Source organism: Lucilia sericata, unplaced genomic scaffold (genome assembly GCF_015586225.1).
Source record: "Lucilia sericata isolate MDLA Ls3-8-SP2 unplaced genomic scaffold, ASM1558622v1 Contig000073F_arrow, whole genome shotgun sequence".
NCBI lineage: Eukaryota > Metazoa > Arthropoda > Insecta > Diptera > Calliphoridae > Lucilia > Lucilia sericata.
In genome coordinates, this window is record NW_023994107.1 from 249,871 (window position 1) to 266,016 (window position 16,146).

Sequence of the window (16,146 nt, forward strand, 5' to 3'; positions counted from 1 at the left end):
TTTTATTTATCTTATTATGTTAATTTTCTTTTTCATTTTTCCAATTTCGTGTTTTTTTTTCTTGTCTTTTTTGCACGCACACAGATGCCCTTGATGGTGTCACCGAATTGCGCCTGGAACAGTATGAAATTCACATTGAACGTACCTCGGCTGGCCTCGGCTTAAGCATTGCTGGCGGCAAAGGTTCAACACCATTTAAGGGTGATGATGATGGCATTTTTATATCACGTGTCACCGAAGGGGGTCCAGCCGATTTAGCCGGCCTTAAAGTTGGCGATAAAGTTTTAAAAGTCAATGGCATACCCGTCGTTGATGCTGATCATTATCAAGCTGTACAAGTGTTGAAGGCCTGTGGTGCTGTCTTGGTTTTAGTTGTACAGCGTGAAGTAACACGTTTAATTGGTCATCCTGTATTTAGTGAGGATGGTTCATTATCACAGGTGAGTTGGAAAAAATACAATGCTTTTTTATAAGGTTCGCATTTAGTTTTATGTTAGAGACTTTCGTTTTTATGCAGTCATGTCCAAACATTAGTATAACGGAGGTATTAATTTAATCAACGTCAGACATATAATATATTATATAGATAATGTAATAAAATCTGTTACATTTCCTACTGCTGAAAATTATTAAATCGGTTTCTGATTTAATTTCGAATTTTTGTTCAAATATATTAGAATTTTGAGTCGAAGGCTCACCGGTAGATTAGTGGCTAGGGTTCTAGTCTTTTAAACTGGAGGTCGTGGGTTCGATTCCCACCAGAGACACTGGTTAAGGAGTGCAAAAGGGCCTAGGTGTATTATCCCAAAACTACTCCCGTGTAAATATTATTAGAGTATTTTATTGGTTTAATGCAGGCAAAATTGGCCGAGTCTGCGGAGTAGTTTTAATTTTTGCTGGATATAACTTCTAACTTTTGAGGAATATCGTTTGGACGACAGTATATTTATGTCCACTAGCTCTAATGTCAGTTATCCCAGTTTCTCAAATAGAATTTGAAGGAAACAAACTTCAAAACATTTTCTACGATATAGTTTTTCTTTTTTTTCTTACTATCCGAACTTCTCAATAAATTGCACCACATTTAAGGTCGTTCATCACTGCACCTACATGATATTTTTTTTTTTACAAAACTTTTAAAAATAAAATTCACTTTTGTTTAGTTACTCTATATATAAATACTTATACTGAACATTATTCTTTTTTAACATTTACTATTTAAGATTTCTGTTGAAACACGTCCCTTGGCGACTACCATTCCACAACTTCAACAGCAACAAACACATGAAAGATATATACCACCTCCTTTGGAAATTTTACCAGAACATCAAGAGCAACATTCACATGCCCAGCAGCAACAGTATTCGGCAACAAATTTGCACAATTATCACGCAAATGTATTTACCACACCAGGAACAGTTACAGCAGCGGCCGCAACAACGTCAGCAGCTTTTCAAGAACCACAACATGTTGGCGATGTTGCAACAACGACAGCAGCATCAACAAATGGCATTTTTGAAAATGGCAAGGTTTGTGCAAAAAAAAAAAAAAAGTTTTCCTTTTTTCATGTTTATGTTGTGTTTTCTTTTATCAACCATCTGAACTGTCCTTTAAGTAAAAATTCATCCTTCACAGCACCACTCAACACGCCCACTAACTTAATAGTTACACCTAACAGCTTCTGGCGGGAGTTTTAGTTGTTTTCTGCTTACTGCTGTTGTTTCTTTTCCTTTCCTTTTTCTCTTTCTCTAAAAATTATTTCAAATCTTTCGCTGTTTGTTCATCGACAGCAACATGCTTTTGGCAATGCCAAAAATAAAACTACTAAAATAAAAATAACAAAAATATTGTTTAAATATTTTTTTATACTTTTTATCCTTCCACCACTGCTGTTGTTATTTAAGATTTTATTGTTGCTTTTGTATTCTTAAGTATTTCAAAAATACAATTGAATTCAAAGCAAACAAAACTGTTTAGTAATTCGAAATCAGTGCTAAAGAAAAGTTTTAATCCTGACGCGTTAGGAAAAGGGGAAATATGTACATAGGTAGGGGGAGTAGAGTTAGCGACTATGAAGTTAAAATGAAAGAGTTATAAAAATCTTTTTCTTGTTTTTTCTAACTTTTTGAAAGGTTCAAGTTATTTTTTTTTTCGAAACTTTCTTAAAAACATTTAATTAAATTGTTAGAAAAGCATATTTACTCACGTGTTTTGGAGAAAATATTTTAAGAGTATTAAATCGATTGAAATTGAATTTGATTAAGATTTAGTGGGAAAAAAGCTTAACGCTTAATAAAGTTTGTTTAAACAGTTCTAAATAATTCAGTAAATACTAAAGTAGTGAATTAGGCAAAAATATTGAGATTTAGAGAAATATACAAATTAATAATATTTTTTTATAATTACAATAAGCTAATCACAAAGTAAAAAATCGGTAACTAAATACAATTTTTCCATTTAAAATATTAAAAAAAAATAATTTCTAAAGGATTGAGTTGCGCTAACCTTTCAAATAAAACCAAAAATGGAATTTGTTCAATCTTTGGATACGATATCTCGAAAACCAGATGCGATGGAGAATTCTGAGATTAGAACTCGGCGCAACTCAATCCTTTAGTGTTGTATACTATGATCTCTGGGTTAAAAATAGTAACCCTCTGTAATCCTTTTATCGTAATCTTGTATTAATGAGATACTTTAATCTCACATTTGCGCCATCGAGAGGCTCTAAAATATGCACTGTAACACGTTTTTAGTCTTTTTTATTTACATATATCCTGTAGCTTGGTCTATAATTGCATAATAATAAATTACGAAAAATAACACATAGAAATTTTACTATATTTAACCATTCTTAAACTAGCTCAAATAACCATTTCACTTTCTCGATTTACGTATTTGACTGATACATAAAATGTATTTTAAATTAATTTTATAAAAGAAACTTTATATTTTTTTACTCTACTCGTGTTTTTAAAAATTAATTACAAATTCAATCGATTGTTATAAATAAATTCATTGACATTGATTTAGTTTTTAGTTTTCATGTCACCTTTTGAGCGGTCAATGAGGTAAATTTTTAATTTGCCTTGTTTTTATAAATGAGATACATTCATTATTTTTGTTTATTATTTTTATTTATTTACCTACGTGGAACACACAAAATATACTCTACAGTAAGTCATATTTGATCACTAACAAATTGAAATTTTAAGACAAATGCTTCCGGAAACTCTAGATCAAGTTGCTTTGGAAGTTCACTTGTCAGTACTCAATTCCTAGACTAGTGTTTGATACTCATTAATATGGGACAAAAGAGAATTTTATAAATATGATACTCTTTTGGGATCAGTGGTCATCCAATTATATATTACAACTCAAATAGTGTAAATGCGATTATAGAATATTTTCTAGTCGGCTTTGAATGACTTTAAAATCATCCAACATTGGTTGTATTCTCCTGCAACACAATACATTCCTGTGCAAGCCAATAATACATCAATGTTTACTATTTCCTCACACTCACTTACATATCAAACTCCCACACACACAGCCACTTATATCATTCCATTCATTATTTCTTCCTTCATTTATTGATGGTGCATTTGTATTATTCGTATGTGCTTTTTACTTTTTTCCAGGATGGACCATTGAGTTATATAACGCTGCATACAACATTAATACGCGATCAAATCGCACAGGGTTTGGGCTTCAGTATTGCTGGTGGTAAAGGCTCTCCACCTTACAAAGATGGATGTGATGGCATTTTCATTTCACGCATAACTGAAGGTAGTCTAGCGCATCGTGATGGTAAAATAATGGTGGGCGACCGTGTAATGGCTGTAAGTATGAGTTTTAGCCTGGAAAGAATACAAAATGAGAACAACAAAAACAATTGAAATTAATGTTGCATTATAGGATGAATTGTATTTAACGTTCATACATTCACACGAGATGGTTGTTGGTATGACAGGCAGACAGACAGACGGACACACTTTTGGTGTTGTTTTGCACTTGACGTATGAACTTAGTCATTGTTTATCTAGTCAGTCATTGCGACAGCCAGCCAAGTCTGTCAGACCTGGAGTGTGTTTGTCAGCCGAATTTTTCTGTTTTTGCGAAAGCATTATATTCCTGTTGCAATATTGTAAAAATTTTTCACTTTAATTGTGGAAATTGCAATCATTTTTGTACGTGCCGTTAATAGTGATGGTCTCCCGACATTTTCTGCCAGTAATGAGAATTTGTTGGTGTTTCAGTTGGTGTTTCAGTTGTTGTTGTTATTGTTGTTGTTTTGTACTTGACACGCTTTAGACCATATTTGTTTGTTTTAATTTCTATTTTTATTTGTATTTTATTTTTACTCAATTGCCAATATAGATTAATGGCAACGACATGACAAATGCCCAACATGATGCTGCTGTTCAGTGCTTGACACAACCACAACGGTTTGTACGTTTAGTCTTACAAAGAGAATACCGTGGACCATTGGAGGCTCCTCTAAGTCCTCACAGTCCAGCTGTATTGAATGCATTAAGTCCATCAGGTTATTTAACTAATCGCCCTGGTAAGTCAAATAATATGAAATGGAACATCTACCAAAATAAATACTTACTTTAAATGTTTTGTTAACTTTTGAAGCCAATTTCAAACGTTCCATTGGTGATATGGTTGGAGAACAGCAGCAGCAGCAGCAACATCAACAACAACCACAAACTTATCAAACACAACCGATTCAATATGACACGAATAAAATGATGACCTCAACTTTACCAACTACAGTGCCTGCTACCAAAACCAATGGTTTTGCCAACACTAACATACCATATCAACAGCAGCAGCAACATCAACAAATTGATAAGGTGACTGGCCTACCTATACCAGTGCCAGCACCACGTCGCTCTAATTCGATACCTTTAGGTGATGGCCCAGAGGCAACATCCGCCTCAACGACATCACTCACAACCGTTTCTTCCCCCACTTCAACACAAAACGGCACAATACCTCATCATCCTTCGGCTAGCTCTTCGTCGGCAACAAACTCATCATCACAACCCACCGCCACCACCACAACTGGCACAACAACAGATTCAACTGAAACACAGGTAGGTTTTGCCAATTCAAAAAAAGGTTTGTTTTTGTTTGTTTAAATAATTTTAAGAAATTGCACGCATTTTATGTTTATGTCTTCCTTTTGTGAAAGTCAAAACTTATTTACAAGACAAACAAGAAAAACTAAAGAGGGAACGAAGAAAAAAAACTTTATAAAATTCAATTTAACTAAAAGAAAAATATAATAATATTAAGAAATATGATTTATTCGATTGTCTAAAGTTTTTCTTCAAAATTTACTTGCCTTCCTCTCATTATATCACTTTATTCGCAAATTCATTGTGACTAAAAATATAAATTTTTGTTAAGAAGTAAAATTTAAGAACGGGGTTTTTTGTACGGACAAATGATTTATTATAATTTGCCAAAAGTTAATTTAGTTATCATAATATAAAAAAATGTTTTTGTTTATCATATATTACTAATGAAATTCATTTACATTTTTAGTTATATATTTAAAAAAGTGCAATCCTTTAAAATTTTCAGGGTTTGCATATCGGAATGGCACTATATCCAAACATAGTGAAAATGTATAAAGAAGAATTGTATACTTTAGGAATTCCAACTTCGAATGAAAACAGCTATGGATTATGTTCTCTAAAAACACAAACACAGGCCAACAACTGTTAAACCCAGACCCCAAAACATACTTTACTTAACGATTGAGGTGCGCCGAAGTCGAGATATCGAGATATCGTGTCCTAAAGTTTGACAAAAAACTAGTTTGTGACTTTATTTAAGACGTTATAACAGCGCGAAGACCTTTCTTTATAAATTTAGTTATGACATCTTAAAGTCAAATCGGCTTTAAAACAAATTTTTAACCTCTGTTATATATTTTTCCTTCTTCGTGATGTCTTAACCTAAAGCTTGAAACAGTTATTAGGATCTTAAGGGAGAAGATATAACAGACGTTGCACCTTTATTTTAGATTCGAGAGGTTGGAGTTTCAAATGACATAACAAAATTTATAACGTCTCAAATGTGGGGGCTTAAGCCTAATCGTTTACAAAGGTTGACCTTGATCTTGGTTTTGAACTTTTTTTTTTAATTTTGTTGGACTGGGAAATCCGTAAAACTCTAGAGTTCTGTTGAATGTTCCATGAGTTATTTAAAAATCTGTGTTTCAACACAACTTTCACTAAAATATCAGATTCGTAGAGAATTGCTAAAATACCTTTTCGTATACTTGTCGAAATTATAGATTCAAAATATGAATGTAAATATCTGTGGCAGAAAAAACAGATTTCACTAAATAAAGTTTATGCTGGCAGTTTTCTTAATTTCCCAGTTGAAGGGATGTCTAACTTTCATGGAAGAAAAGACGGTTTATCAAAACGACGAACATCCAATACAAAGCTACAAATTATAAAAAAATAACATTTTTTGAAATTTATTCTAAAATAACAAATATAAACAGAACTAAATATACAGATATCTTAATGACAACCTAAGAATTAGTGGTCACTTAAATAAGAAAATTTATAACATTCATACTCCATCTTCTTTGTGATCAAATAAATTTAGTAAATCAAATATTTAGTAAATGAAGCATCTATAAGACAAACATAAATATAATCTTAGAAGATTAATTTCTAATGTACTAAAATCTTATGATTCAATATTGAAATATTATTTAGCAATAACTCCTAATCAATTACAATTAATTTGTGTATGTTGCAAAACTTTTGGCAATTTATAGTAAATGTTTGCTACTACAATTTAAGACGATTATAAATAATGTTTTTGAATTTGCACTTAGCATACATTACTAAAGAATTTAAATACGCAATTAAAAACAATAAAACATCAATTATTTCGTTTTTAATTAAAAAATTAGAATTAAAAAAAAAAAAAAAACAAAATTGAAAACGCCAAAAAACATGTTCATATTTTTAATTAATTAAAATAATTCATAATGTCCTTTTATATCATTGTGTAGGTACAACATACATACAATATAAGTTTTGTTATTTTTATCATATTTATGATTTATTTAGTTATTTATGTTTTATTGTTATTTTACATGTATTTTTATTATTTAATCATGGCAATGTGTTTGTTGTTGTGTTACCTAACATCTCCCAGTGTTTAGTTCAATCATTCACTTTCTGTATTTCTCTTCCTCCTTATCTCATGCTCCATTTGTATGTTTTACTTCTAATACTCTCAACAACTTAATATATTCTTATCCTTGCATTCAAGAGCATGTATGTGTGTGTTTGTGTTGTTCTTGTTATTGTTGTTTTTAATGTCCTGGATATTGTTTTAAATTAAGTAGAATGTAATGCAAATAAAACAAACAAATATTTACAACAAAAACAAATATACACAATACGATTAACCAACTACATATAATGCAACAAATATTTATTTATTTATTTACGTTATTACTCAGTTGTGTTGCAACAAACGAAACATACATTAGTGTTGATTTTTATTTAAGTACTATAAATATAGACTATTTTAATTTTTATATCAAATAATATTTAAACATATCGCCAGTTCAAATTTAGGAAAGTCCTAAGTAAAACTGTAATAAATTGTATGCCAAATTGAACATAAGAATGTATTAAGTGCAAATTTATCTAAACTTTTAAAAGTTTTTTTTTTAATTATAGTAGTGAATTTTGCTGTTAATGTTTCATACATTTTTATTTCAAAACGTTTTTTTAAACTATTGCATGATAGTTAGGACTTTTTGTTCTAGTTAATGATTTATAGTGTTTTCAATAATTAGATTAAAATTTCCGTAAAATTTCTGTAAACTTTTGTTTGTAATTTTTAGCAGAGAATAATACCTACGGATTGATGCTTTGCAGTGACTGAGATTGGTCTAGCGTAGGCATGGAAAAGTTAATTTTTAAATAGTAGTTATAACTAAAATAGTACTTTTTTAGGTTTTAAAGTACTAAACTAATTATCTGCTAGATAGATAGATAGATAGATAGAAATAGATAGATAGATAGATAGATAGATAGATAGATAGATAGATAGATAGATAGATAGATAGATAGATAGATAGATAGATAGATAGATAGATAAATAAACAGATAGATAAATAGAATGTGTTCCAATTCTCAAACAGTTTATGTAGTTTTTGATCAAAGAGATCTAAGTAAACAAGATTTAGTTATACTTTTTCCCAAGCAACGAAGTATAACCATTCTAAACCGAAATGTTTACTTCATAAAACTAGTAGTTAACCGACCGGTAACCGAAGCATTTATCTCGCCGTATTGTAGAACGAATTTATTTATTTATAAAGAATTTATCTCATCAGATTGCATACATAGTAGTATTTTTACTTCATTAGTTGTTAGCCTGCCGTGAACCAAAACACTTATCTCTCCGGATTGTATTCCCTAACCTGACTTATCCGATAAGTCATATAAGGCAGCTCTCTAGTATAGTACATTTCTAACGAAGAGGATCTTTGAAGAACCTCGAAAGTGTTAGAATTGCTTAATTCTCTAAGATTAGTGGTGATAGTCTCATCTACGCTTTGTGGACTTGGTACAGAGGGACCATTGCTCAGAGTTCGACAACTTTTCAAATGTAGATTTTTATATAGGCCAATTTGTTGCCTTATACAATCGCCATTGAAAGCAGAAGTGGAACCATCATCGCTATGAGCGTGTTCGTCAACTGGTATTCACAGAGGATTCTAGCTTGTTACTTTGGTTTTGATCAGGCTTTGTCTGGACTGACCAGTTGTAAATAACAGTAGTATCTAGTATATCTTTCTATATATGTACGTTTAGAAAACTTTTTTTAAGATTAAGTAACATTTTGTTCAGATTCCAAGGGTCCCAAAGTGGAAAACTTTGTAAATAACGAATGGCCAATGTTCCTATCCAAGTTGTTCCAAGTCCAAGTCCATAAGAAGGCAATCGTTAGTTAAAAATAATGGTATATATGTATGTATATCCAATATTTGAACCACTTTATATTATGTAGCTGTTCAATTTCGGTACAAATGGTACGTAAAAATTGCAGGACTTTTGGTGACCGTATAGTCCCCTCACCACTGTGATATTAATTAAATAATCATTATTTAATCGTATTGAAAACACTATGTTGAATACTTGACATTTTAATATTATTCGACTGTATTCGTTTGTTCATTTATTTAATTTAATTAATTTCATTCTATTCCCACAACTACATAGTATTATTTTATTTTTAGTATTATTATTATTATTATTATTATTGTTATTTTGTATTGTTATTATTATTAACTGTGTATGTATGTATGTGTATTAGCATAAAATAATTTAATACTTTTGGCTACTGCAACAATATTATGTTTGTATTTGTATTGTTACTGTTTTTAATTAATTTGAATAAAAATAATAGAGTTTTATTTTACTCTATTTTTTTCTATTGACTAAAACCAAAAAAATTATAGACTTTGGTTATTGTAATTAGGTATATTTAATGTATAACACAATAATATTACTTTGTTATTTTAATAATTAAAAACGAATATTTTAAAAATTATAATAATTGAAATAATTTATTGAGACATAATATGTTAATGATCGGTGATGTACTGCCTAGTTTGTATTATAAACATTGTTTGTTAAGTAAAATTCATCCTCAAGTCTTTTTACAATTTAACGTTATAACATTAAATTGTAACACAGATAATATAGTTTCAGTTGAATTAAAACGAATTTGGTTGTAGTAACTGAATTAATCGTTTAGCCATAAACTCGAATGACTTCTCTTAATTATCTTAATTATCATAGTGTAAATGTTCATTCTTTGCCTAGGTTGTGCATCACTGTTGATTTAGTGAAAATTGTCTAAATTCCACAAATAAAATCATTTGCATACTTTTAATTTAATTAACTTTCATTAGCTATATTATTATTTTTTTTTATTCACAGTTTATTAGTTTGAAAATATAAAAAAAAAGAATTTGGCTTTATTTAATGCATTTTACTTTTAAGTTTAAACAAGTAAAACAAAAAAAAAATATTTTTATAAAAAAAAATCCTAAACAAATGATTTTCTCTTTTTTTCTCTCTCTTTTTTGTGTGTATGTGTAAAACCAAATTAAACTCAAAAATTATTTTTTTAATAAAACTAAAATTAAATTTAAACAATAAACCTACAACTAAACCAAAAAAATAATGATTGATAACAAATCACCACAATGTTTAAACTGTTCCCAAAAATTACAACTCTTCCCAATCCTCAATAACAACAAAAAATTATCCAACCGATTTAACCTTCCAACACAATTTGTTTATGCGAAACAAAAAAAAAATGCAATACCATGTAATACGTACAGCCCACACCTTTAAGGCCTTTGACGAGTGAAGATTTTCAGGCTATGATACCGGCACATTTTCTAAGTGGAGGTTCTCAGCATCAAGTGCATGTGGCCAAGCCAAATGAAGTTGGTGTAGCTGGTGTTACTGTTACCGTCAACAAGGCTGTTCCTGATATGCCCATGTTCCCAGCAGCTCCCACCGAATTGGGTCGCATTACCGAGACGATAACAAAATCGACATTTACAGAGACTGTTATGACTCGAGTCACCGATAATCATTTAGCGGAACCCCTAATAAGTGAGGTGATTATCCCATCATCATAATCATCTAAATACTACCACTTCTACCACTACTACTCTACTTTACACACTATTATTGATTTTTATTATATTTTATTTATTATAAACAATTTTGCAAATTAAAAATTCAACTGCCACTAAAAAATTTAACACTTCTAATAGCACCATTGCCCTCATTCATCCTCTCACACAAACAACTACAATCCATCCACTGCCAAACAAACCCACTGTCCAAATAATTCATTCGTTCATACATTCATTTAATCACTTTAATCATTTTGGTTTTTAAACAAATTTATTTTATTTGACATGTAAAACAAGAATTTATTATATTTTTTTATTTATTTATGCACTTTTATTTTTATATTTAAATAGAGTTTTTCCAAAGAAAAAAAACAAACAACATACACATTTTTTATGCATTTTTTTCATTTTTTTTTAGTTCAACACTGATGGAAAAAATTTTATATTTGTAATGCATATGATACTTTTAATTACATACTTTTTATATTTAAAATTTTGTTATTTGTTAAATTTTTTTTAGCCACAATTGCTCGACATCTTTGCAACAATTTAATGTAACTAAATATGTTAAAATTCTTTCTTGAAAAACTGTAACAAACATTATTGAAACATTGTTCACAAGATACATAACATACATACTATAGTGGGGAGGGTATTATGCATTTGTGCTGATGTTGGTAAAATCCAAATCGGCTTTCTAAATCGATTACAAGATAATTTGATAAACTTTGGCATATACTTTTCTCTTGGCAAGATCAAGGACTATTGAAAATGGTTGAAATCGGTCCATTATTTCACTTAGTCCGTATAAGTCTATATGTTACTGCCAATTTTCATCGTAATGTCGGGCATCATTTGACCCTAGCCCCAATACTAATTCCCCTTCAGAAAAAGACTTGAGAGTCAATAATTTACTTCTAAATAATAGCATCGATAAAATTCTGCAAAAATAACTTTAATGTTAACGTAAATCCCTCTGCCTTGCTCCCGTATAACACCTCTTTCAGAAAATCACTTTTTTTGTCAACAAATTGGCAAATAATAACCTAAATGCATTATTATTAAAAATAATCCACATTTTTTACATACTACTCACTGGTGTAAGGTAATTATATGGTCGAACATGCCCGACTATACATTCTTACTTGTTTTAAATGAATTTATCCTTAGGTATTATAATATTTTTAGATTATTGACTGTTAAGACAGATTGCTTAACAGAAAACTTTTAAAGTAAATTTATAAAACATAAATTATAAAAATCATAAATTCTAAAAAAAATTGTGGACTTTCCTTTGGTTATATGAACTCATAAAAAGTCAATGGATTATATAGAATACAATATTTTCTTAATGCTTAGTTAATGTAGCATTTAATATTTAAAAAATCGAAATTTTAAAACAAAGTTCATAGGAATGTATGTATGTCAGGCTCAACTAGCCACCAAATGCCTTAATAGAGGCTCGAGGTAAGTGACATTATGGATTAATAGAAATGTGGGGAATTTCGTGTCAAGTGACCCAACTTTAAAGATCGATGTCTTCCGATGAAATTTGCACCAAGGTTAGTACTATTGGATTGTAGGGTCAGACACAAATTTTCATCTCTATCGGTCAAGAACTGCCGGACTTAGAGGGTGCCAAGGGTTTTATTTAAATGATTGTAACTTTCCACCTATTGGTCCTAGCAAAAATTGTCCTCTGACCTTTTGTGTCTGACCTACTATCCAATAGTACTAACGTTTGTGCAAATTGCGTCAAAATCGATTTTTTAAGTTGGATCACTTGACATGAAATTCCCCTTATATAAAATCAATATTATTTCCCATGTTTCTAATACACCCTAAGAACTACACAACCCTTAAACCCAAGAACAATTCCAGCCAATTTCGAATACCTTGTTTTGTCTGGGTTATTTGGCGGGTGAGACCTAATTTCTCAAACACTTCTTTCTAAATAGTTTTTGGCATGTATTGCTCCGCATGTGGTCAAGCGTAGTCATGATGGAATATTACGCTGTCATGTTTGGTCTCATAATGATTTTTGGTCATGAATATTAAGCTTTGGTGTCGATTCAGCTGGTTGGTTTGGCTTCAATGGATCCATTTTTTATAGCGTTCAAGCAGCATTCGAGGTCTCTCGGTTTATATATATGGTTCCCAATTTCCTTGATTTTGGGTGAATTCTCATGTTGAGTTTGACAACAATCTTAATCGTGTACTGCCTTCAATTCTTGGTCATTAAAATTGTTTGGCTCGCCTGGGCCATTTTTATCTTCCGGTGCAAAATCACCTCTTCTGATCTGCACAAACAATTACTCGCACGTTGTAACCGATGGAACAAATTCATTATATACTTCAATAAGCAACCAGTATGATTTTAAATCAATGATAAATTTGTTGGCAGAAAATTCGACATTTTACTTAAATGTATGTATCTTACATCAGATACGAAGAAACTCTACCAGGTTCCAATCGGACAGAATCTCTGATGCGAATCGAACCCACCACCACCGTATTGGTAGACTACGAAGGCACCTACATACATACTTATATATGTTCTATAACTACCAAAGTGAGATAAATGATACTAACGACTTTTTTATATAGATAAAACTATATAAAAGCTATTAAAAGGGCTCATATTTTGCTGCTGCAATCATTTTAAAAATCTCAAATTTATAAATATGAGTGGATGAGGAAATATTATAATTAATTTTGGGACTTTTTCGCTCAGTGTAGTATATTTATTTTTCATAAAATTTTAAAGAACATATTAATTTTGTATTATTGCAAACAGATGTAACCAAGTGTAATTGTTTTGTAAAATATTTATTTATTTTTATGCACTGTTTGGCATTTGGTAGTATTTTTTAAGCAATTTATATACAAACATTTTAACTATTTGCACAATTCACACTTAATTTCGGTTATTATTTTCTTTTTTTATTTCTAATATAAAAAATAGATTTTTCTATATTTCAATATTTACTCAATTTAATAATTTAATTTTAAAAAATCTTTTAAATCGATTGAATGTAGTTTATTATTTATATTTTATATGTTGTAAATAAGTTTTTATCTTCATACATAGTTTATGGTCGGTTAGAATCTTTACACAATTTAATAATTGACAAAGGAGTAAATAGTTTAAAATAATAAAAAAAACCTATTTTAATTCTTCAGCCAACAACAGAGTAGAAAAACAATAGAAAAAAATGTAATTCTATATATAGGCAAATGTATGCATGTCTGTCTGTCTTTCGGTATTTACATATTAAGATATTTTCTAATAGATTTAGCAATATTTCAAATATTGTCCATTTTACCATTATATTATATTATGTCTTGTGTGTGTGTATTTGTTCAAATTCGACATGTGCATGGACAATTTCGAAAACAATTTTATCGAATAAAAATTCATTGAATATTTATTATTTATTTATTATTGTTATTATTTTTGAAGGTGTTGGATTATTTGATTAGAAACATACAAATTTTATATGTATATACACACACATATTTTTATACTTTGGTTTTTTACTATATACATATAGAGATTTCTACATATATTCTTCTATTCTAAATTTATGTATTGTATGTGCAATAAATATTAATTTATGTATATTTAAGATAAATGGAAAAATAGTATAAATAACATGTGTTCTTAGAATTTTGTTCATTACATTTACATTTGAGCTACTTTTAACGGCCTAAGAAGAATTGAAAATCTTGCACATACATTTTTTGCACCAATAGTTTGCAAGTTTTGGTCTGCACTTCTTTATATTTTTGACTATAGGTCTATAACCATAACTCTAAACTAAACTATAGTCTAAATTATGATCAATTGTTTCATCCGAAAACTGGACTATAGATCGCTCTAAGGCTTTAGGCTGTATTACTCTCTACAATTTGGACTCTGGTTTGGACTTAGTCTATTAGATCCCTTTATTGTCTAGTTTATAATCCTTTATATAGTCTAGTCTGTGGTTCACTCTTTAGTCTAGTATATAAACCAATAAATAGTTTAGACTAGAAGAATGAATCAATTTTTTGATAAAATAAAAATCTATTAAGTAAGGCATGAATGTAATAGTTAGTCCTTAGAAATCAACGAGATAAAAAAGCATAAAAAGATTAACAAATTTACCAAAGTGTCTGTAATATTTTAGGAATTAAAGTATTTATAAATCTTCATCAATATTTTATTTTAATTGATTTAAGCTTAAAAATTTCATCTAAAATAATTTAAATAAATTTTAATAAGATAATTTTATATAAAGAGCCTTATACATAATAATTTATCAAAGGTTTATTAAACGAATATTCATGTCAATTTTATTCTATAAACCTTTAATAAATGATTATGAATAAGATGTTAAATATTTAACCAGAAATGCACATCAAATGATTTAATTTTAATTAATTTCATTAATTACAGTTTTAATATTAAATTTATTTGTATCAATTATTTTTGATCATTAATTTAAGTGGTTTGGTGTATAAAAAACACATGTTAACAAACAATCATATATTTCTTTTTTTTTTATAGATATATATTTTACAAAATTAAAGAATTAAGAATTTAAACAATAATTAACAGCTTAAATTTTTTAGCAGACATAAAACAATTGCAAAAAAAGTAAGAACTTTATTTTAATGCCTGAAGGCAAATTCATTTTTAAAACACATATCACGCTTCAGACATGTAGATAATTCTTTTACATTTGTAAAGAATACACAGACATGAAGAAGTTAATACAACATGATTTGTTTATTACAAGAATGGCAATGAAAAGTTGAATTTGATTTAAATTTGTATGACAGTCCCTACGTCTGTTTGAAAACTGATCGTTCCAAGATCGACTAACTAGGGAGGAGAACTTAAAGAGATAACATTTTCCACAAATTTTATCTGTTGATCCAACATGTTTGTTGGATCTATATTCATTTAATTGGGAATCATGACCATCATTATTATATACTTAATCAAAAAAGATCGGGTTTATAATATAATTAATTTAGATAGTAAATTAAGTAAATAGTTCTGCTATTTTTATTGCCACATCTATACTTATATTCCCTTTATAAAACGAAAGATAATAGAAAATATATATTTTGTTTACTTTAACTTTTGTTATTCTTTGAAAACAGTATAAAAGTATTTAAAAAGCACAAGTACTAAATGTGTTACATGAAGTACTACGAGTTGAAGTAATTTGCCAAACTCATCAACTTATTTTCAACCAACAGCAGTAGCGGCAACATCATCATGGTTACCATCAGTTGATGGAACTACAATCTTAATTTTTGTTCTCTTAACTACAAAACCATTTTACTTTTGCATATGATAAGTACTTAACCGTATAGTGTAGTGTGGTGATGAGATGACATACAGATTATAATCATAATGATGATGAAATAGT

The 16,146-nt window shown here is 29.3% G+C and overlaps 1 protein-coding gene across 15 annotated transcripts in view; it reads left to right on the top strand.

The window, feature by feature from the left end:
- LOC119616462 (protein lap4) overlaps window positions 1-16,146 on the top strand; it is a 294,532-nt gene that overhangs the window by 166,551 nt on the left and 111,835 nt on the right. For 14 of the 15 annotated variants that reach the window (XR_005232544.1, XM_037972809.1, XM_037972810.1 and 11 more), the window contains 6 exons: window positions 85-440; window positions 1,224-1,529; window positions 3,642-3,842; window positions 4,381-4,567; window positions 4,642-5,105; window positions 10,415-10,699. Coding sequence is in view for 14 of the 15 variants with exons in the window: in XM_037972809.1 (XP_037828737.1) it covers window positions 85-440; window positions 1,224-1,529; window positions 3,642-3,842; window positions 4,381-4,567; window positions 4,642-5,105; window positions 10,415-10,699 (1,799 nt within the window). In the remaining variant the exon portion in view is untranslated. The remainder of the gene's footprint in view (window positions 1-84; window positions 441-1,223; window positions 1,530-3,641; window positions 3,843-4,380; window positions 4,568-4,641; window positions 5,106-10,414; window positions 10,700-16,146) is intronic. The other variant, XM_037972815.1, reaches the window with a different exon arrangement.